This window comes from Martes martes, assembly GCF_963455335.1.
Source record: "Martes martes genome assembly, chromosome: 9".
Classification (NCBI taxonomy): domain Eukaryota; kingdom Metazoa; phylum Chordata; class Mammalia; order Carnivora; family Mustelidae; genus Martes; species Martes martes.
In genome coordinates, this window is record NC_137896.1 from 138,587,958 (window position 1) to 138,607,720 (window position 19,763).

The following is a 19,763-nucleotide window of genomic DNA, read 5'->3' on the forward strand; positions in this document are numbered from 1 at the left end:
GGCCGACGGCGCCCGCACCGGGAGGAGGCACGTCTGACGCGCAGGTTTCTCCTGAGGTACCGCACGGCCGTCCTGCCCGGACCTGCCAGCCGGGACCTCAGCCCTGGGACGCGGGGCCAGTTTAACCCGAGAACGCCCCGCCAGCGGCCACAGCGCTCTCCGCCCGCTCTGCGGTTCCCAGGAGGCGGCTGCCCGCGTCCTGAAGCAAAATGACGTTTGTTCACGTGGGTCGTCTTCTCTCGTCAGGTGTGACACGCCAGAGCTTCACCTGCGGCCGCCCGGCCCTCCTGCCTCTCCCAGGTCCGAGCAGGGCACGGGCGAGCGGGCGGGTCCCGGGAGGCCCCCTGCCGCCGGCCGCCGCTCACCTCCCACGCAGCGTGTGGGTTCCTCGTGCGTTCAGTGACACACGCGCCGCTCCAGACCCTGTGGGGACACGGGCGTTTGTACACCCGGCGTCCACGCTCCTGTCCGCCCCGGCCCCGTGTTTCCGGCTGCAAACCCGCACCCTTACCTCCTCACCGTCCCTCAATTTTTGGGCTCGTGCTCACTGTTGCTTTTTAAGGAACATTTTTCCACCAAAATAAATAGCCTTTTTTCCCTAACAATTAGACACCCAAATGCCTGAGTCAGGGGGCGTCACCGTGGACACGGGGCTCGGTCCACACAGGGTGTCAGTGGGCACAGGTGGTGGGAGGTGGGGTCACCAGTAGGGCCGTGACAGCTGATGGGCAGGTGACCCTGGCGGGCAGGTGACCTGAGGAAAAGCACCACGATCAGCATCTCCTTCCAGGTGAACGCGCGCTGACGGACACGCACGCTCTCTCCGCGGCTGGACCTTGGGATGTCCTGTCTCACGTTGCAAAGCCCCCGTCCTCTCCGACTGCCTCGGACACGCTGGGACCCTGCGGGGGACACCAGCTTCGTGGCTCACCCGAGTGCTCCCCTCTGTTCTGGGCCGGCGGAGACGCTTCTGCCGAGGACGGAGCTGTCCTGGTCCCCGCCGCAGGCCCCGCGCCCTGGGCCCCACCTGGCCGCTCAGAGGTCGGCGCGTGGCCAGTGCAGCCACAGTCCCGGGGGGCGGGGCCCGCTCGGGATGAAGGCCGCGGGCTCCCGGCACGCCCTGGGGCGAGCTCCAGAGGCGGCCAGACCGATTCCCGGAGGTCTGTGGACACCTCGCGGAGCGCTCCCCGCCCTCTGAGAAGACAGCTTTTCCAGCTCCTGTCTTCAGTTTCAGCAGGGCCAGGTCGTGGGCCGGCTCTGGCTGCCGCAGGCCAGTGCGGGGTGCCTGTGAGAGGCCGCAGCAGGGCCGCTGGGCGACGCCGGCTGGACGGACCTGCCCCGAGCCCCGGCCAATACTCCACAGGCACCGCGCTCGGCCCCACGCACCCCTGCACTGCGGCTCCGCACCTGGATTTTGCAGACGAGCGAACCACACCCAGAAAAGCAAAGCGTCCTGCCCGAGGTCCAGGGCTGGGCGGTGGCCGCCCCCCAGAGGCGGTGCTGGTCAGTGCTCGCAGCCGGCTCTCAGATGGGGTCCCGATCTGTGGCGGCTTCCGATGTCACTCGGACCGACCAGCTCACAGATCTAGAAATTCAGCTCCAGCTCACCTTGCAGGCCGGAACCCCAGCCCCGGGAACGCAGGCCTCTGCGACCCCGGGCTCAGCCCTGGGGACTCCCAGCGGAGGCCCAGGTGGGCGCAGACGCAGGCTCGCTGCCCTGCCCCTGACCTCTCCAGCCCGAAGACCTCCCGGCATGCAGGTGGATTTTCATCACCCTCTGCTGTGGGGTAGCCGCGGCCACAGCGGGGGAACCGGGGGGGACATCATGTTTCTTGGGGACAGGGCGTGGGCTCAGTTCCAGCTGCTTCGGCTTGCCAGCGATCGGTGGGCCTGGCGGCCGGGAAGCGGTGGGAGTCGGGGCCGGGGAGGGAGGGAAAGAGCCCGGGGTCTGTACCCCACGCTCCATCCAAAGCCCAGAATAGCACCAAGCAGGCCCGCCCCAGAGGGGACACCTTGCCGGCTCTGGAAAGCGGTGGTGGCACACTCTGCCCTCTGCCAGCAGCACATCTGAGTGCCCACCGCGGCCACACTCTGGACACAGGACTCCGAAGTGCCCGGTGGGTGACCACGCGTGCCGGAGGACTGACCGTCTGGGCAGCAAGGGAGACATGCGAATACCGGACCTGCGATGCCTCAGGGAGACACAAAGCATCTGGAGGAAACAGAGAAACAGCCTGGGGCAGAGGTCACAACGGAGAGGGTGTGACGGGAGGCTTCCAGGCCGTCCCAGACCCCATGGGAGGAAGGGAAGGAGTATATGCTGGACAGAGGGGTCCGGAGAAAAACCCTTGGCGTCGGGACCAGAAAGGCACTCAGTCCTGGGACCCCTCCTCCGTGTGCGAGTGCTCCCGCCCCTGACCAGGACCCTCTTCGAGCAGTGGTGCGTGCTGGTGGGCGTGACTGGCCCCTGGGAGAACGGTTCCCGAGCTCGGGAAAGGCCATCCAGGTTGGGCGGTGAGGGCCCAGAGCAGCCGCCAGCAGTGCCGGGAGCTCTTCCTCCCACAGCAAAGAGGTCTCCACGGGGCCAGCCTTGGGGACCCCACACTTCCCGTCTCAGCAAATGTGAATTCAAGGCCACTCTGGGTTCCCCGTACACTCCCCGGAGTGGGCAGGACTCAGCGTTGATTGCAGAACCTTCCAGAAGGGAGGGTGTCGAGAGCAGGGTCTGGGGGTTTGGGATTCATGTGTCTTTCCGTGCCTCAGTCTCCTCTTGTGCCAACGGGGAGGAAGCGGCTCCTGCCTCTGTGTGCATCTCCCGTCCGGAGAGCGGGATCTCTGCAGCAGCAGGGATCATGCGGACGCCACACTTCGCCCTCCTGCCGTGAGCAGGGGGGACGGTGAGGACCAGGCTGAGTGCTGGGCGCCCCGCCCCCACCTGCCCGCTCATGTTAAAGCCCCTGTGGGAGCGGGAGCCCCACTCAGCGACCCGGCCCCCGTGCAGCAGGAAGCATGGGGTGCCCCCCCCCCACCCGCCTCGGCACCTTCCTTCCGGGGTCCCTCCCGAGGGCCACCAGCGGCAGAGGCCCTGACTCCAGAACAAAGCCCCCCCTTGCAGTGGGTGCAACGGTGTTTGCAGCGGCCCCCCTACCTCTGTGTCCGGAGGAGCTGCCGAGGCGTGCTCCCCTCGGGCCTCGCCCAGTGGGGAGGGTCAAGAGAGGAGAGGAGGCGAGCCCCGGGGAGGTCAAGGCCCCTGTGGCGGGCGTGGTGGGAGCTTGGCCTCTCGCCCTGCGGCAGCTCTGCAGACAGACCTGAGCGCCTCGCCCCGCGTCAGGGACTCTCCCCGGCCGAGCGGGCGGAAGATGACGGATCACACAAGGCCCGGCCGTGGGGCACAGGGGCCCTGGCTGACCCAGCCCGTCCTGACGGCCTCGCCTGCCCCTCCCACCTTCCCTGTGGCTTGAATCTGAGCCTCAACCCCTGGGAAGTGCTCATTTCCCAGGCATCCCCTGGGTGGGCAGGAGGCCGACGTGCTGATGAAGGTCCCCTGCCCTGTCCCTGTGTTCACCTGCCTGTTCCCGCAGGGGCCCCGCCCGAGAACCCGGGAGGGCAGGGGAACAGCAAACCGTTGCTTCGATGGGGACGTCCTCACTGGCAGGACACATGCATACCGGTCACGGCCGGATGCTGGCCATCCTGCGGTCAGGACAGGGACGGCCAGATGCTGGGCAGGCTCTGCCTGAACAGGTGCGGCCTCACCTGTTGGGTCTGTGCCTGGCAGGGCGGACGTGGTAGAGGACTGGCCGGCGTCCTGGGCCCCGATGAAAGTGATCGAACCCCTGCTTACTGGCCTGGGCAGCTCCTCGTGGTGGAGCCGGAACAGGTCATTTCCTCTCTTCTCGGGGGAGAGGCCAGTTCACGGGGACAGTGGTGGGTGACCTCACATCTGGGCTTGCGGCTGGGCTCTGCTCAGACTCCCCGGCCAGGTCCACCTTCTGGTCCCGCCTGGAGCGTGGAGGGACCTGCCCCGGCTCAGCAGCAGGTGGCCCGGGGAGGGCCCCGCGACCGCACCGCCCGCGGACACTGGTCTGCCCGCGCGCTGCCGCTTCCCTGGTTAGCACAGCCGCCCGGGGACCACCTCCGGAGCGGCCGGCCGGCGCCTGCCCCCGCCCGCAGCCTCGCCCACGGGCCGTGCTCTGGGGCCACCGGCACAAACCCCAGATCAAACCACACCGGAAAGTCCGGCCAAACCGGTGAACACACGCCCGCGCCCCAGAGAGTCCGCGCTCCTCCGGGACCCGAAACCGCACCAAGAAAACGGCCACAAGCCCGCTGCCGGGGCCTGGGGATCCCCCTCCGCGCCCCTTCCCCCTCCTTGGGGCGTGGCCTACCCGCCCCGTCCCCGTCCCCGCCCCGCCCCTCCGGGCGTGGCCTCCAAGCCCCGCCCCTCGCCCGGGCGTGGCCTCCCCTACCCCGCCCCTCCGGGCGTGACCTCCAATCCCCGCCCCCCGCCCGGGCGTGGCCTCCCCTACCCCGCCCCCGCCCCGCCCCTCCGGGCGTGACCTCCAAGCCCCGCCCCCGCCCGGGCGTGGCCTCCCCTACCCCGCCCCCGCCCCGCCCCTCCGGGCGTGACCTCCAAGCCCCGCCCCCGCCCGGGCGTGGCCTCCCCTACCCCGCCCTGCCCCACCCCGGCCCACGCCCCCGGCCCCGCCCCCCGCCGGGCGTGACCTCCCAGCCCCGCCCCCCAGAGGCCGCGGGTCCCTCCCGCAGAGCCGGCGTGCGCGGGGCCCCTGGTCGCCCGACCGCGGCCCCGCGGGGGCACCGGAGCTCCTGTTGGCGCGGACTTGCTGCGCGGGGCAGAGGCCTCAGGCGCAGCGGGAGCTCGAGCTCTGGGCAGCGGCGGAGACCGCGGAGCCTCCCGCGGGGCCTGCCCCGGGCGTCCCGGGGGCAGGGGGCGTGCGGAGGTCGGGGTGCCCGGCGGTCAGGGGACCTGGAGGTCAGGCCAGGGTCCGCGTGCGCTGAGTCTCCGTCCCCGCCTGGTCTGCCCGGGGAGGCGGCGGCGTCGCCCGCGGGTCCCCAGCACACGCGGCTGTGTCCACGCGTCCGGCCCCCCAGCTGCAGACTGGCCACCTGCGCCGGCTTCCCGTGGAGGCTGTCCTGGCTGCGGGGGGGCAGGCCGGGCCGGGGAGGGGACGCTGGACCAGGGCCGGGTCCCACCCTTGCAGGCGGCCCCACCGGAAGGTCCCACCGACACCGCGTCCTCAGTGCTGCCGCTGCGGGCGCGCGGTCCAGCCCCGCGGCTAGAAACCGCTGTCTGTGCCTCAGTGTCTCCCTGGTCAGATGGGGAAGGAGTGAGCTGGGAGGCTCTGCCCAGACCACGTTGTCCGGTTGTTTCAGCCGGAGGTTTGGAGCCTTGTTCCCGCGGTGGGTGCGGCCATGGGTGGTGGGTGCTGGAGGTCGGGTGGGGTGACCAGTGCGATGTTGGACGTCCGGGGTCGGCCCAGAGACCACACGCTGACCTCAGGGGCTGGGGTCTGGTCCTGCCCAGGAGGCACACTGGTCACCAGGTGCCCCCCGACCTGGTCACGCTGAGCTCTCCAGGGGCAGCTCTGCTAAGTGCCTCAGGCCTCCGGCTAGAGCCCTGAGTGAGCCTGGAGAAAAGGTGAGTCCGTTACCGCACTAGGGACATCTAGGGACAAATCTGTCCCATGTCCTGGCGGACCCGGGAGGTTTAGAGAGGCGGGGGGACTTGGTACCTTGCACGGCGACAGGTTTGATCAACTCGTGCTTCCCTCGCACTCCCGTGACGGGCGAGCTGCTGTTCTCAGAGGTAACGTCCGAACCAGGCTTTGCTCGAGAAGAGCAGCGCACACATCTAGGACCGTGTCGGCCTCAAGAGTCAGTCCAGTAGGGGCGCCTGGGTTAAGCCTCTGCCTTCGTCTCAGGTCATGGTCCCGGGATCCTGGGATCGAGCCTCACGTCGGGCTCTCTGCTCAGCGGGGAGCCTGCTTCCTCCTCTCTCTCTGCCTGCCTCTCTGCCTACTTGTGGTCTCTGTCTGTCAAATAAATAATAAAATCTTAAAAAAAAAAAAAAAGTCAGTCAATTACTGAGATTGGCAGCTGGAGCTGGCCTGCCCCAGACGTCCCGCTCAGTCCCGAGGCCCAGCTCGGAGCATGCTGGTGTGGAATGCGCCGTCCCGTGGACCGTGGGCTGGGTGACTCCTTTCTTAGGGGCTTCCAGGTGTCGTGGGGGTGAGGACCTTCCTTGGGGGGGGTCTCCGTCACCCAGGCTCGCTGCTGAACCTGGGAAACACACTCTGCACCTTCAGAGACCCGGGCCGGTCTCTGGCTCAGCCAGGAGCAGGCGCGTCCACAAGGGCCAGGTGGGCGGGCTCCTGCCCAAGCCCCAGCTGGCTGTCATAGAGAGACGAGTTTGGGGCGGGGTGGGCGGGGGAGGGCGTGGGGAGGTTGAGCGGAGGCACCTGCCTGTGCTGGTTCTTCGGTTTCCAGATTCCGAGAAGTCCCAGCCCCGCCAGGCTCTGCCCCCCGGCTGGGGGAGGGTGGCCGCGTGGGTTCATTCTCTTTTGCTTTTGCACCAAAAGCAGCCGCGACAAAAGTCCAAACATGTCGATGCTGGAAACCAAACCCTTTATCGGCCCGGACCTCTGGAAATAGGTCTGTAATAGGACATGATTTCGTTCCTCTAATTTATAAAAAATGCACGTTAATAAAAGCAAAACTTGCCCAGAATCACATTTTGTAAAGAAATGGGTGTCAACACCGAGTCGTACATATTTGCTCTGCTGGGTGGGTAAAATCGAAGCTGATTCGCGCTTCGCGCTTCACGCTACACGGTACGTGGCCTCCGTGGGGCCCGCCCAGGCCCCGGGCAGACGCTGTCCTCAGGGCGGCTGGACCCCACCGCTCAGGGCACGCGGCCTCGGCCGGAAGCCGCTACACAGTGAACTTCAAATAAGAAGGGGCAGATGTACTTCGTGGTGAATGAACACTTTACACGATGTTTTTGGTAAGTCCTTTCTTTCTCTTTCTGACGGTTTTTGTCATTGTCCCCCGGGGTCGCCTGCGGGGTGAGGGTTGCCACAGTCCGTCCCTCCCGGGGCACTTCACCCCCTAACAAAGCAGGTCCAGGAAGCGGCTGCCCTGCGCTGGGCGCTGTCCTGCTCGGGAGGCACCCGCGCCGCGTCCCAGAAAAACAAGGGGGATGGGTTGTGCTTCCCGCTGTGCCCAGCAGGTGGTGCTGTCGGCCAAGGAAAACGGGACATTCCCGGGCCTGCCGCCGGCCTTTGTCCTAAAGGAGAGGTCCAAGCAGGGGTCGTGCCCCACCCACAACCCTGGGCTCGCGCTGGGGCGCTCACGGGGTGAGGCTCACGCGATGGGCATGCCCAGCGAGGGGGACCTGGCTCCCACCGCGTGATCCAGTCTGATGGCCCCAAACAGCTCCGGCTCCATCGGGAGTCCGGCTTTGGTGGAGAGGCTGGGGCGGTCGGTTCCAGGTGGACGGGCGAGTAGATGGGCAAAGAGCCACGGGGACGGCGTTGCCAGCCGTCCTCGTGACGCAGAGCAGTTCCCAGCTCGCACCCGGGACTGAGCTCTCTGCTGCGAAATGAAGGGGCCCCACAAAGTGACCTTGGCGGGGACGTCTGGGGCTAACGTTGTGTGAGGCTGACTATCCCAAGGAGGCCCCCAGTTTGCACGGTCACCCTCCTGGGAACAGCCAAGGAGGAAGGGAAACGAGCCGGGGACAGTGACGCAGGGGCCTGGGAAGGGAGCGGATGGACCCCTGCATACTCAGTCCAAGTGCTTCGATCACAACGAAACTGTCGCCAGTCCTGACGGCGCGTCCCCCAGAACTCTGCCGGCAAAGTTACCAATACCCCAAACGATCGGACTGCACGAGAGTGAAGATTCCCTACAAGCGACAAGAGGGGAGCACATAAGGCCCAGCTCAGGGTCCCTGGGGTCGTGGCCCGTCGGTACTTAATTATCCCGGGACCCTCACGATCCGGGACGGTCCCTTCTGGCTCCCTGGTTGTTCGTCAGGAGCTTATGAGGCGACACGAAGCACACGGCACCACGACACGGAAGACCAGCTCCCGGCGCAGCCGCGCAGGGACGCGCAGCCTGATGCCTGATGCCGCTGGGAGTCGGAGCGGCCGCGGAGGAAGACGGACCTTCAGGGCTCTCTCCATTCCCAGCTTTCCTCCGGAAATCCCGCGGAGTCCGAGCCCGGGATGCCTCGCGTCCCAGGCCCGGGAGCGCGTGCCCCGCGATGTTTGCGGGCTCCGAGGGGGACGTGGGCTCCTCGCGGTGAGGGGACCCGTGGGCTTTCCCCGGGGGGCCTCCGGCAGCAGTTTAGTCGCTGTGACTGTCATACTGACAGCAGTAAGATCTGGGTCCCCAGCTCCTGTGCGAAGCAGCGCCGTGGGCAGGTCCCGAGCAGTGGGACCGTGTCACAGATGTTCCCGTTCCCTCCGCCACGTCCCCCTCCTGGCGCGTCAGGAAGAGCTGCCCCGGCCTGAGCGGGTCTGTCGCTAACTACGCTCCACGATCCGGGGCAGGGCAGGCTTCCCAGCTCCCATCTTCCCATCTCCCAGCCGGGCTGGCAGGGAAGGGCCACCGGGGCAGGGGACTCAGCCGGCCACTCGGTCATTAGTGTAGAAAACTAGGGCCAGGACGATCGCTGCTTTGTGGGGGTTCCCAGCCCCTCGATGCCGCTGAGGCCAGGAACCCTCCGAGGGGCGTCGGGCTGTTACCTGCATGCAGGGAGCGGGGTGAGTGCCAGGTGTCCGGAGCGGGGCCTGGCCGTCCCCTCGGGGCGACACAGATCTGAAGAGCCAACCTCCTCCCACTGCTGCCAGTGGGGAGGGCCGCCGGGGGGGACGCCGCCAGGAGAGGAAGCTGCCCGCAAGGAGGACGGCCGGTAGGGGACGCCGCCAGGAGGGGACACCTCCAGGAGGGGATGCAGCAGGGAGGGGACGCAGGCGTGGAGCGTCCGTGGCTCACAGGTGGCCGAGACGCAGGACGCAGGGAAGGGGGTGGGTCGGCAGGAAGCGGAGGAAGGAGGAGGAGCGGCGAAGGGACCCCGGGGAAGACAGACGTGAGTACAGGGAAGACGGCGTGTCCCGGCATGTCGGGTGGGACGGAGCGGCTTGTGAGCATGTGGACGTGTGTGGAGGCCGCCCCGGGAGGAGTGGGTCAGGCGGGTGCGCACAGCCCGTGGCCGCGTGGCCTAGGATTTACTCGCCCGCGCCGGGTCGTGACTTCAGCAGGCGCTAGGTCAGCCTCGATTTGGGAAACGGCCTCAGTGGTGATTTTGGAAACACGGAACTGTTGTCACGCAGTGACCCGGGTCAGGGTGTCCTGCTTGGCGTCCGACAACGGGCAGGGCCGCCATCGTCCACCCTGTCACCCACCCGTGAGAGCGAACATGGAGGACACGTGACTCTGGCTCGGGGAGCAGCGCACACTTTATTCAGGACGGAAATGCCAGGATCGAGGTTGTGTCCGGAGCGAACCTCCTCCCCCTTGTCATGCGGGAAGGGGGTTCTCGTCCCAAGAAGGACCATCCGCTCCCAGGAATCAGCCTGCGGCCGCCCTCTCACACCCGGCTTCCAAGCGTGTCACTGCGGTTCCTACTGGCAGAGAAGGATTTGGGATCCGCAGGCCGGGTCCTGGGGGAGAAAACTGGCTCTGAGCATGTGGACAGACCGGGCACCCGCCGGGGCCCCAGGGTCTCAGTCAGCTGCTCGGGGCCTGGGGACACGCGGGGTCCCAGGGTGCCTGGAAGGGTCCTCATGTGTGTGTTCCAATGGGGCGTTTCAGTTCCCTGCTTCGGGGTGGACGCGGGTCTGGCTCTGTGGCGGGACGCTTCAGGGGCAGGGCCAGCCAGCTCCGAGTGTCCCAGGGCCGGCCGCCCACCTAGGTCTCGGACAGGTGTGCGCACGCCCGACTTCAGTGTCACCCGTCCTGCGGCCACGCACACAAAGTAAAAATAGCCGCACGCGAGTCTAGACCAGCTGTCTCCACACTACTTGGGATGACTCCGTTTTTTTGTTGTTGTTTTTTTTTTAATAAAAAGTGCTTTCTGGAAGTCAACATTTCCTTTCCGTTTCTGGCTGTCATGTTCGGCCGAGACGTGGGGTGACACGGAGGCAAGCGCCTGCCGTGGGAGTCAGTTCGGACCCAGTTTGCACAAACGGGAAGCAATGCCCCAGCTCCCACCCCAGCTTACTCGTTCTAGAATGTCTGCACTTTTGAAACAAAGTAGGTTATACTCGTCACAAATCATCCTCCTGGAAGAGCGCGGCTCGCACGAGCCGTGAGCGCACAGCGAGCGTGTGCACACAGGACCGGACCGGCGTGGGCAGCCACGCGGGGTCAGGGGACCAGGGTCTCCGTGACGGCCTCCTGGTCTGAACGGGAATGTGGACGAGCGGGGCCCCTGCGCCCACCCAGGCGTGCACCCACCTGCCCTGCGTCCCGAGTGGCGGCAGCAGGTTGTGACACGCTCATGTCCCGGTGCGTGCCGAGACCCGGCTGGCATGCTCCTCTTCCCCCCGAGTCCGCGATGCACAGCGAGGCTTTCCGGCCGGCGTGTGCCCTGCAGAGAAGCACACACCTGCTGACAGAGGTCATGACTCAGGCGAACGCCCGGGGCCCGTCCCACACATTGTCATGCTGTCTCTGTGACTGGTGGGGGTGCTGGGACCCTGGGCGCCTCCTGATCCATCTGGGGAGGAGCCCAGGGCCGCTGTTAGCTGGAAGACAGCACCAGGTGCAGCGCGGCCTGCACCGTTTTCCAGTGGACGAGGGGTGTCAGGAGGCCACGCAAGCCGTCCCGCACCAGGAGCCCCGGCCGCAGCCCGCGAACGCCCTGCCCAGAGACACCCCCAGCCCCAGTCCCGCCAAACTCGTCTGATCCCACTTCTGACTTGTGCAGGTGGGTTCGGAAAATCGCCGTCCCCGGGAGGAGAAGCTGAACTGGGGGCAGGCCTCCGTGCCCGCTTGCTGTGTTCTGTTTTCCAGGCGACTGCACGCACGTGGCGTCTGGACACATGTCCTGAGCTGGGACAGTCTGGGAAGCGCGCTGTGCTCCTCTCCGGCTGGAGCCGGTCCTGGCTGCAGCTCTTGTCAGACCCTCCCAAAGCGGGGGGCCCCCAGGGTGAGAGCAGCACCCCCAGGGCGACCCGTGGCACCAGAGGGGTCACAGGGAAGTCAGGAAACGTGACGGGAGGAATGGACGTGGACAGGGCGCACTGGGACCCCCGGGCGCACTGAATGCCACACGCAGAGAGGGGATGAGCCAGCGACACGCGTCTGCGTGGAAAAGAAAGACTTCGGCTAAACCACATAACGTGGCGGCCGTGGGAGCCGGAGCCGGAGCAGCTGAGCCCGAGCTGCAGAGGGAAGCACAGGGACGCCAGAGCAGAGGTGACTTGGGGGTGCGGCTCGACCTCGCCCCCACCTCCACCCCCGCCCGCGGCCGTGAGCGGGGGACACCCAGATCTCTGTGGGGTCGGCGCCCCGGGGGAGCGGGAGCGGGCGCGTCCGCCACGGAGCCAGGACAGCGGGCCGCGCGCGTGGCACCATCCTCCCGGAAGCCCACCAGGCTGCGGGAGCTTTGGATGAAGCCATGCGGGCTCTCGGTGAAGGGCTGGGCGGGAGCGGGTGTCCCGATGCCAGGGCGTTTGTGGATTGCGGGTGCGGAGTCCCTGGTGTGGACACAGGGGGCCTAGGGGCCGGGGGAGCCCCACCCATGGGCTGTCCCGCAAGAGCTCCCGCAGACGGCAGCCCCTCGGGGCGGCCACCAGGGCCGGGGCCCCTCCCACTGCACCCTGTGCCCTTCCAATCCCTGCGGACAAATTCCTTCCCTTTCCGAGCTTCCCTCTCCCTGGGACGACCCACAACCAGGAAGCTTCAAGCTCTCGACCAAATTCAAGACCAAAGGCCTTCTGTTGTGGGGAGGGGAGCGGATCCCGGGCGGGGCGCGTAGGGGGACTTCCGGGCGTGGCCGCAGGTTCGCCTCCCTGAGGGCTTAGGTGCTGTCTGTCTGTCCCCACAGGGGCCTCGGGCCAGCAAGTCAGTGTCCGCCTGTCCGTGCCGCTCTGAGCGCCTCTGCGGCCCAAAGGCTCTGCTCTCCGCCGCCACAGGTGATCAGTGATCGAGCTGAGCTTCGGGGCGGGTATGAAGGCTCCAGAGTCCAGACTCCAGGGCAGTGGACACTCTCTTCCCAAGTGCCCATTTGACGGATGGCTGTCCGTCTTAACAAGAACCCCTTTTCCTTGCGTGGGGCCTGCGGCATCTTTGCATCACGGTATGGCGGCCGAGGTCTGACGGAGACGTCACGTGAACTTAAGTCATGGTGATGTTGGATTTTCACAGCGGACGTTCAGTCCACGGGATCGCAGCTCCCAGCCCCTTTGCAGGTGCGTGCCATGGCCTGGCTTGTTTTCACCACTTTGTTCTTTGGGTGGCCGGCTACGGGTTTCAGTTACTGCCCGTGTCGGAGCTTCTAAGACCAGGCGGTCTGTAAAACGGGCTCCTTCCTGCCACCAGCCCCGCCAGAAACTAGGGACGCCGCTCAGCAGTTGATGTGACAGCCAGCAGTCGGCAGGGCTGCCCCGAAGAGGACGTTGCTGCTGACCAGCCGGTGGTCTGTTGGAATGACAGCCTGACGGTCTCGGCTCTGACGGCGACGGTCCAGACGGTCATGGTCCGGATGGTGATAGTCCTGGCGGTCCAGACGGTGACGGTCCTGACGATGTAGTCACACTCAGGGCCAAAGCAACCCGGGAGGACGCCGGGGACGCCGTGGCCAAGGCCAGGCCGCGGACCCGACAGAGCGTGGGTCTCGACGCTGCTGTATCTCTTCCCGGCGCAGGCAAGTGACACCTTCCACCAGCAGACGCCTCAGCACTGCGGTATGCGATTCCTGGGGCATCTGTAACACCATGCCATGGCCCCATGGGCTTGGCCACGGAAACCTGTTCTCTCCCCGTCCTGCAGTGTGGACGTGTGGGGTCATAACGTCAGCAGGGCAACTCCTGCTGAGGTTTGGGGGGGTTTGTGGGGGACCTTTGGCCTGCAGACACGTCCCCGGTCTCTAACCTGATCTTCACCCGGTCGTCGCTCTGTGTGTGTCCCCGTCTGTCCCTACTCCCCCTTCCTGCGAGGACAGCCGTCCTTTTGGACCGGGGATACCTACTCTGACACAACCTCATGTCAACTCACTATGTCCCCAACGACACTGCTTCCAAAGACGGCCACATGGCAGGGTCCCAGAAGTCGGGTCTCCAACATGTGAATTTGGAGGACGTGTTTCACCTGTAACAAAGGCCTCATATGATCGAAGGGAGAGTTCAACGACATCACGGCTGGATTCACCAGGCCCGTGAGACACACGGCCGTCGCACGTCCCCCTTAGCTGGTAGAGTGAAGGAATTCCCGTCTGAACTGTGGTGTTTGTTGGTTCTGCCGGAAGTCACGAGTCTGTTAAAGGAGTGTCACTTAAATACCATCTACCAGGAGAGGTGAACCCACGTGCCGGGTGAAGAAGTGAGGACAGGGTGGTCTTGGAGCGTAAAGGAAGTGGGTGTTGGCTTTACTCCTGCGGCGGGATGCCTGGCCAGGAGGAGCACAGCCGTCCCGTCCCAGAGCCGCTGCTCCCAGGGGCTTGGAGAGGGGCCAGGCTGTGGCCGGCAGTGGTTGGGGACACCTCGGAATGTGATGGTGACCTCCTGGTGGTGACAGCTGACCACCAGGGCTCTGGGTTTGCGTGCAGCCATCTTGCTGCTGCAGAGGGGCGGGGGGACGGGGCCGTGGGTGAGGGCACCGCTGAGCTCCGTGGCGTGTCCCGGTAGGTGCAGGGCGGTGGGGTGTGGGCCGGCCCTGGCCAGACGAGGCCGTGCAGGTCATGAAGCCGGGAAGGTTGAACAAGACTCCGAGCTCGCGTCCTCGGAGCTGCTGGTCAGGAAGCAGGAGGACAGGTGAAGACCCACGTCCCGCAGAGACTCCCAGGTCCGCTCCGAAGGCCCCACCACGTGGCTGGTTTTGACGTAAAGGTCCAGCTTTACGTCAATCCAAGTTCCCGATTTGCAGGAGTCTGCGCCGGGGGCGGGGCCGCTGACAGCCGGTTTTATCCCGGGGGGACCTTTACTCTCCGAGACACCTGGGGACGATCTCGGCTCCTAACGGGAGCATCCCCGGCAACCCACTGCCACTGCCAAGCCCCCGCCCCGAGGCTCCAGCCACAGGCCGCGGACACCCCGAGGTGTACGGGTTGCATTTCCACCTTCACTGCTGAAGTCATAAGAAAGAGCCAGAAATCTGAGCTTTGTACAAAGTCGCTCTGGGGCTGCAGGGGTTCGGGGTGCCGAGCGTCTGCACCGGCTTCTGGAGCACATTAGCCTTGCCACAGGGGAGGAGATCGCCTCTGCAGCTGTGGGGGGAGGACTTACCACCTGCAAACCACCGTCCAGGTGAGACCTGCCAGGCCGCCGACCAGTAGGGCGCCCAAGGCAATGGAGACCCAGGATGCCTTCGGGAGTCTCCCAGAGTCTGGGGAGAGGGAGCGGGTTAGCGCGCCCCCCTGCCGAGGGCTGCGGCCGGCGTGCCCCGCGAGCCCTGGGCCAGCCTGGTCCCGAGGGGCTTGCCTCTGCCCGCGACTACCCAGAGAAGCCATTTCTCAGATGAGCTCTCACGGGCGCGAGGCGTCAGGAGAGCTGCCGGAAAGCACAGCCCGCCGCGCGGGACGGTGGCGGGACACACGTGGTCATGGGCGCAGTGCCGCTGGGAGGACGACCCCGCTGCCCCCCGTAAGGTGTACGGCCGCCCCGCCCTCCCCTCCCGCTGAGGGCGCGCGAGGAGTGTGCTCTCACCTACGCACGTCGTCCCGTCCTCCCCCAGCACGTAGGGGTCTGTGCACTCACAGCTGAAGCCGCCCTTGGTGTTCCTGCACCGGGCCGATGGGTGGCAGGGAGGGGCTGTCACGTCTTCACACTCGTTGACGTCTGCACAGACCACACGGAGGTCAGGCCGTGTCCCTGTCCTCCCTGTCCCCCGCTGCAGCCCTCACCCTGGAGGCGCCTGTCCACTCCCTGCTCCGTGGGCAAGAGAATCGAGAACCCCTGGTACCCTGGCAGCCATGTCCCTCTTGGGCCACGTCCGTCCCTGAGCACCCGCTTTCTTGCCGCCAGCGGGTGCCCTCCGAGGTCAGCTCGGCAGGCAGTCAGCCACGTCGTGACCATGCTGCACGGTGTGGCCGTGATCCTGTGGGGAGCCCCGCCCACACTGAGGCTGCTCCCGTCCCCCCCGGGCTGCTGCTCCCGTCCGCTCAAGCTCTGTGCCAAGTGCTCCTGCGTGAGCGGAGGTGACTGGGGCGCGGGCGGGTTGCGCCGCGGGGTCACCAGCAGCTCGCGGCAAGCTGGGCTCACTGGGCAGCTGGGCCCCGTTCTATGTGGGGCCAGAGCCTCTCCAGGAGGTTGGCACCTTCCCCCCCGAGTGGGATGTGGCCTGCTGTGGGACAGGGGTGGGTGAGAGGGGGGTGGCCAGGGCAGGGCTGGGTCTGTGCGTCCACGCGGACTCTTCCAACTGGACGGCTCACCCTCGGAGAGCGTGTGAGGCCTCAGGCCACGAGCCTCTGACCCTCGACCCTGGCCCACAGAAGAGCACAGGCTGCCCAGTGCGGAGTTGGAGCTGAGGCTCCCAGGCCCGGTGAGCCGGTGCCCATGGGTGGGCCGCCGCTGGTGAGGAAGGGGTGCTGCCCTCACGTCTCCTTCTGCCTGGAACCTGGGACCCCTCACTGGATTCCTGAGGCCTGTTTCCTGGTGACTCGCCAAGTCCGTTTTCCTTCAGATTAAACGTTTCTCTTCCGCCCAATTCCAGGAAACACAGGGGGGCTTAGTGTCAACAGACGCCGTACGTAACCGATCCCTGAGCCCGTGTTGGATGACACGACCATCACGCCCTCTTGGGCCGTCCTGTGTCCGAGGAACGAGGCGGAGTCACAGAGGCCGTGGGTTTGGGAGGCAGACTGGGAAGCCGCTGAGGGGGTCCAGGCCAGGCGCGCGGGGTCACGGACCGGGTCACGGCCAGTGGGGAGCGAGGTCCAGCGAGAGCGGGTCGGCCGGCCTTCTCAGACCCGACCCGCCCAACCAGGTCTTGGGAGCCTCGCGGGTCCCGACTTGGGCTGGGGATCCCGGAGCTGCTCCTCTGTTGCCAGAACCCCCACAAGCCAGGAACCATGCCCACGCGGCGGGCTGCACCCCAGCCGTCCGCCAGCATCACCCTGTCACCCCCAGGAGCAGCCGTCGGGCTCAGGAGGCTCACGGCTAGCGGTCAGTACGAGCCAGGCACGGGCCAGGCACCTGGTCATTTGCGGCCCACTTGAGGGGGGCAGTGGTTGTTGGTTTGCGGGGTAAGGAAGAGGAACGGCGTGACGGGTGGGCGGAGAGGGGACGTGAGGCATAGAGCTCTGGGGTCACAAATACTGAAAACAGCCCAAATCAACATGTCAAATGTGTTTAGGCAAAAAGGGTGTGAGGCACATGGCACGTAGGGTCCTGCGCGGTGAACTTTCTGGAAGGCGAGTCTGCGGGAGCTCTCTGGGCGGTCTCCCTGTCCTCATGGCTGAGGTGGCGCAGGTGCTCACCGGCCCAGCCGCTCATGGCCTGCTGGTGCAAATCCGGGAGCAAAGGTTTCCGCGTGTGGTCGTGCGTTTGGCATCGTGTCCCCGGCACTGGCAGGCTCTGACCCCGCTCTTCCTGGGCCAGCGGCTACCATCGGGCACTCCCTGGACCCGGTTCTGCAGCCGGAGACCCGGGCCGCCGTGGGGCCGCCGTGAGACGCTGCCGCGAGCCTGGCAGGTGCACGGGACTCGCGGGCCTGGGTGCTCACGGTCTCCTCCACCTTCCTGCAGAACTGAGCCAGAAGCAGGGGGCGCGGCCGCCCTCCCAGGACAGGACAGTCCCAACATCCGAAACTGAGACGCGACTCTTGTTCCGGAGGAGAAACTGCCTGTCGGAACCGTCTAACTGGGTGTGTTGCGACGTCCGTGCAGCTGTTACCAGCGCCCGTCCCCAGACCGTCGTCATCGTCCTCCGCGGGAACCCCGGCGTGAGCTCGTCTCTCTCCCTTGTGCCCGGCCGCACGCGGCTCCCCGCCGGGCACCAGGCTCTGCCGCAGACAGCCGTGGCCGTGGCCCGTGGGCCCGCGAGTGGGGCGCGCTCCCCAGGCCTCCACCTCCCGCCCGCTCTCGGGGTCACGCATTCCGGTCCTGGGTCCTTCCTGCGGGGGTCCCGGCCGCTCTCACCAGGGACCCCAACCTCAGGGTCTGGCGCCCAGAAGGCCCCCGGGAGGGGTCCCTCTGCCCGCCTCGCAGGGGGAGCGGCCGGGGGACCCAGGCCCGTCACCCGAGCGCCCCCCGCCTCCGACACCGTTCTGACCAGCCGAGCGGGGCACGGGGCCCCCGGGGCGGACCCGGGGGCTCCCACTCGCGCTCGCGCCGGCCGCATGGCCACCCTCAGACGCGTGCGGGGATGAGGACGCGGCCAGGACAAGCCTGTTCCGGGCCGTCCCGAGCGGAAGCCGTTCTCTTGGGCTTCATCGAGGAGGCTCGGGAAGCTCTTCCCGTGAGTCACTAACGCGTCCCCTTCCCGCCGGCGTCAGCCCGATGGCCGCGCTGGGACGCGACTGTCTCAGGGCTTCGTTATCCGGCACGCGGCGTGCAGGGCGCGTCAGCCTGGGGGGACGCCGGGCTCGGAGCCGGCAGGGCTCCGCGGAAGAGGACGACGCGCCCGGCCCCTTCTCCCGGCGACACCCGCTCTGACTTCCTGTTTGCAAACCGCAGATCTGGGGGGAAAGTCAGTAAAGCCGGCGTCTGCGGAGCCACTGACCTCGGCACACGGGCGGCCGGAGCAGGCCGCGGGGGGCGCAGGCCACCTGCTCCTGTCCCTGCAGCTGGAAGCCGTGGCGGCAGGAGAACACGAGCACGCGCCGTCCGGTCTCGCCGCAGAGCGCCAGGTCCCCGTTGTCCACGCCGTCGGGGAGGCCGCACGCGTCACCTGCACCAGACGGCGACAGACCCCACCCAGCCTTCGCTCCCGGGCCCCTCCCCGTCTCCGTGGCCTCCGGCCGCAGGGGCCCCACGTCCCGTGGTTCCGTCCGGGCTGCGCACGACGGGCGGCGGCGGCAGTGAGGGGGGCCCCCGCCGCGTCCGTCCCTGCCCTGAGCCGACCCTGCAGCGCGTCCTCGCCCAGCACGGCGCCCGGCCCCACGCGCCTTCCTCCTGCTCCGAGCCCTCTGCCCACCTAGCCCTCAGGGCCCTCACCCCCTCACCCCTTCACTCCTCACCCCTTCACCCCTTCACCTCCTCACCCCTGCACTCCTCACCCCTTCACCCCTCACCCGCTCACCTCCTCACCCCCTCACATCCTCACCCCTCACATCCTCACCTCCTCACCCCTTCACCCCTCACCCCTTCACCCCCTCACCTCCTCACCCCTTCACCCCCTCACCCCTTCACCCCCTCACCCCTTCACCCCCTCACCTCCTCACCCCCTCACCCCCTCACTTCCTCACCCCCTCACTTCCTCACCCCTTCACCCCTCACCTCCTCATCCCTCACCCCTTCACCCCCTCACCTCCTCAACCCCTCACCCCCTCACCTCCTTACCCTCCACCCCCTCACCCCCTCACCCCTTCACCCCCTCACCCTTCACCTCTTCACCCCTTCACCCCCTCACCCCTTCACCCCCTCACCCCTTTACCCCCTTACCCCCTCACCTCCTCACCCCCTCACTTCCTCACCCCCTCAGCCCCTCACCTCCTCCCCTGTCACCTCCCTCACACCCTCACCCACTCACCTCCCTACTTCTCTGATCTTCACCTTCCCCACCTCACCTCCCCCACCTCCTCACGTCCCTCACCCCTCACCTCTCTCACTTCCCTCACCTCCTCGTCGCCCCCACCCTCTCTCCCCCTTTTTAACCCACCACCTCCTCCCCCTCACCTCCCCACCTCCCTCACTTCCTTGACCTCTCCCACTTACTTGCCTCCCCCCACTCCCTGCCTTCCAGCCAGAGCCGTCTCGCCCGCAGCCTAGTGGGCACACGGCTTCTCGGCACCAGGTGTGTCTCTGCGGACAGCGTCACGGAGGCCTGGGGAAGCCCTGTGCCCCGACAGCCAGGTGCTCATCCACACACCTGCCCACCCCCCCTCGGGGGTCCCGGCCGCAGCGCAGACGTGGGGGGCTCACCTCCCCCTTTGGGCATGCCTTGTGGCACACGACAGTCTTGAAAACGCCCCACATGCTACAACCTAATCTCAAAAGTGCTTCACGTCACCTCGAGGAGGGGGCTCCCTCCACACGTCCAGGTTCAAACCCGGAATGTTCTCACACGCCTCAAAGTCGCGCGGGAATCTCCCGGTTTGGAAGGCATCAGCAGGCACGCTGGGGAGGCCCGTGTTGTCACAGATGAGCCGGGACAGGGAATGCCTCGCCAGCTCGCGCCGCTGGGCCTCGGTGAACACCCCGGGGCTCTCCCACCAGAACCTGCACAGGAGAGGAGAGCCCGCGGCTGAGGGCGCCTCCCGTCGGGCCGGACGGCGTGTCCTGCGCCGTCGTCCCCGTCCGAGTGCCCCCAGACCCCTCCGTCCTGACCCACCGGGCCGGGAATGAGGGGCTGGCTTCCTGACTCCCCCGGGGGCCTTCGCGGGACAGCGGCCCCGGGCACGCCGACAGAGGGGCG

The 19,763-nt window shown here is 67.0% G+C and overlaps 1 protein-coding gene across 1 annotated transcript in view; it reads right to left on the minus strand.

Moving 5' to 3' along the window:
• Positions 1-851: 851 nt before the first annotated feature.
• TPO (thyroid peroxidase) overlaps positions 852-19,763 on the minus strand; it is a gene marked incomplete at both ends in the record, with an annotated part of 48,730 nt that continues 29,818 nt past the window's right edge. The window contains 10 exons of the mRNA XM_080813702.1: positions 852-902; positions 1,028-1,285; positions 4,801-5,447; positions 5,754-5,872; positions 8,772-8,965; positions 10,486-10,618; positions 14,475-14,574; positions 14,895-15,026; positions 17,910-18,077; positions 19,359-19,567. Coding sequence (XP_080669828.1) covers positions 852-902; positions 1,028-1,285; positions 4,801-5,447; positions 5,754-5,872; positions 8,772-8,965; positions 10,486-10,618; positions 14,475-14,574; positions 14,895-15,026; positions 17,910-18,077; positions 19,359-19,567 — 2,011 coding nt within the window. The remainder of the gene's footprint in view (positions 903-1,027; positions 1,286-4,800; positions 5,448-5,753; positions 5,873-8,771; positions 8,966-10,485; positions 10,619-14,474; positions 14,575-14,894; positions 15,027-17,909; positions 18,078-19,358; positions 19,568-19,763) is intronic.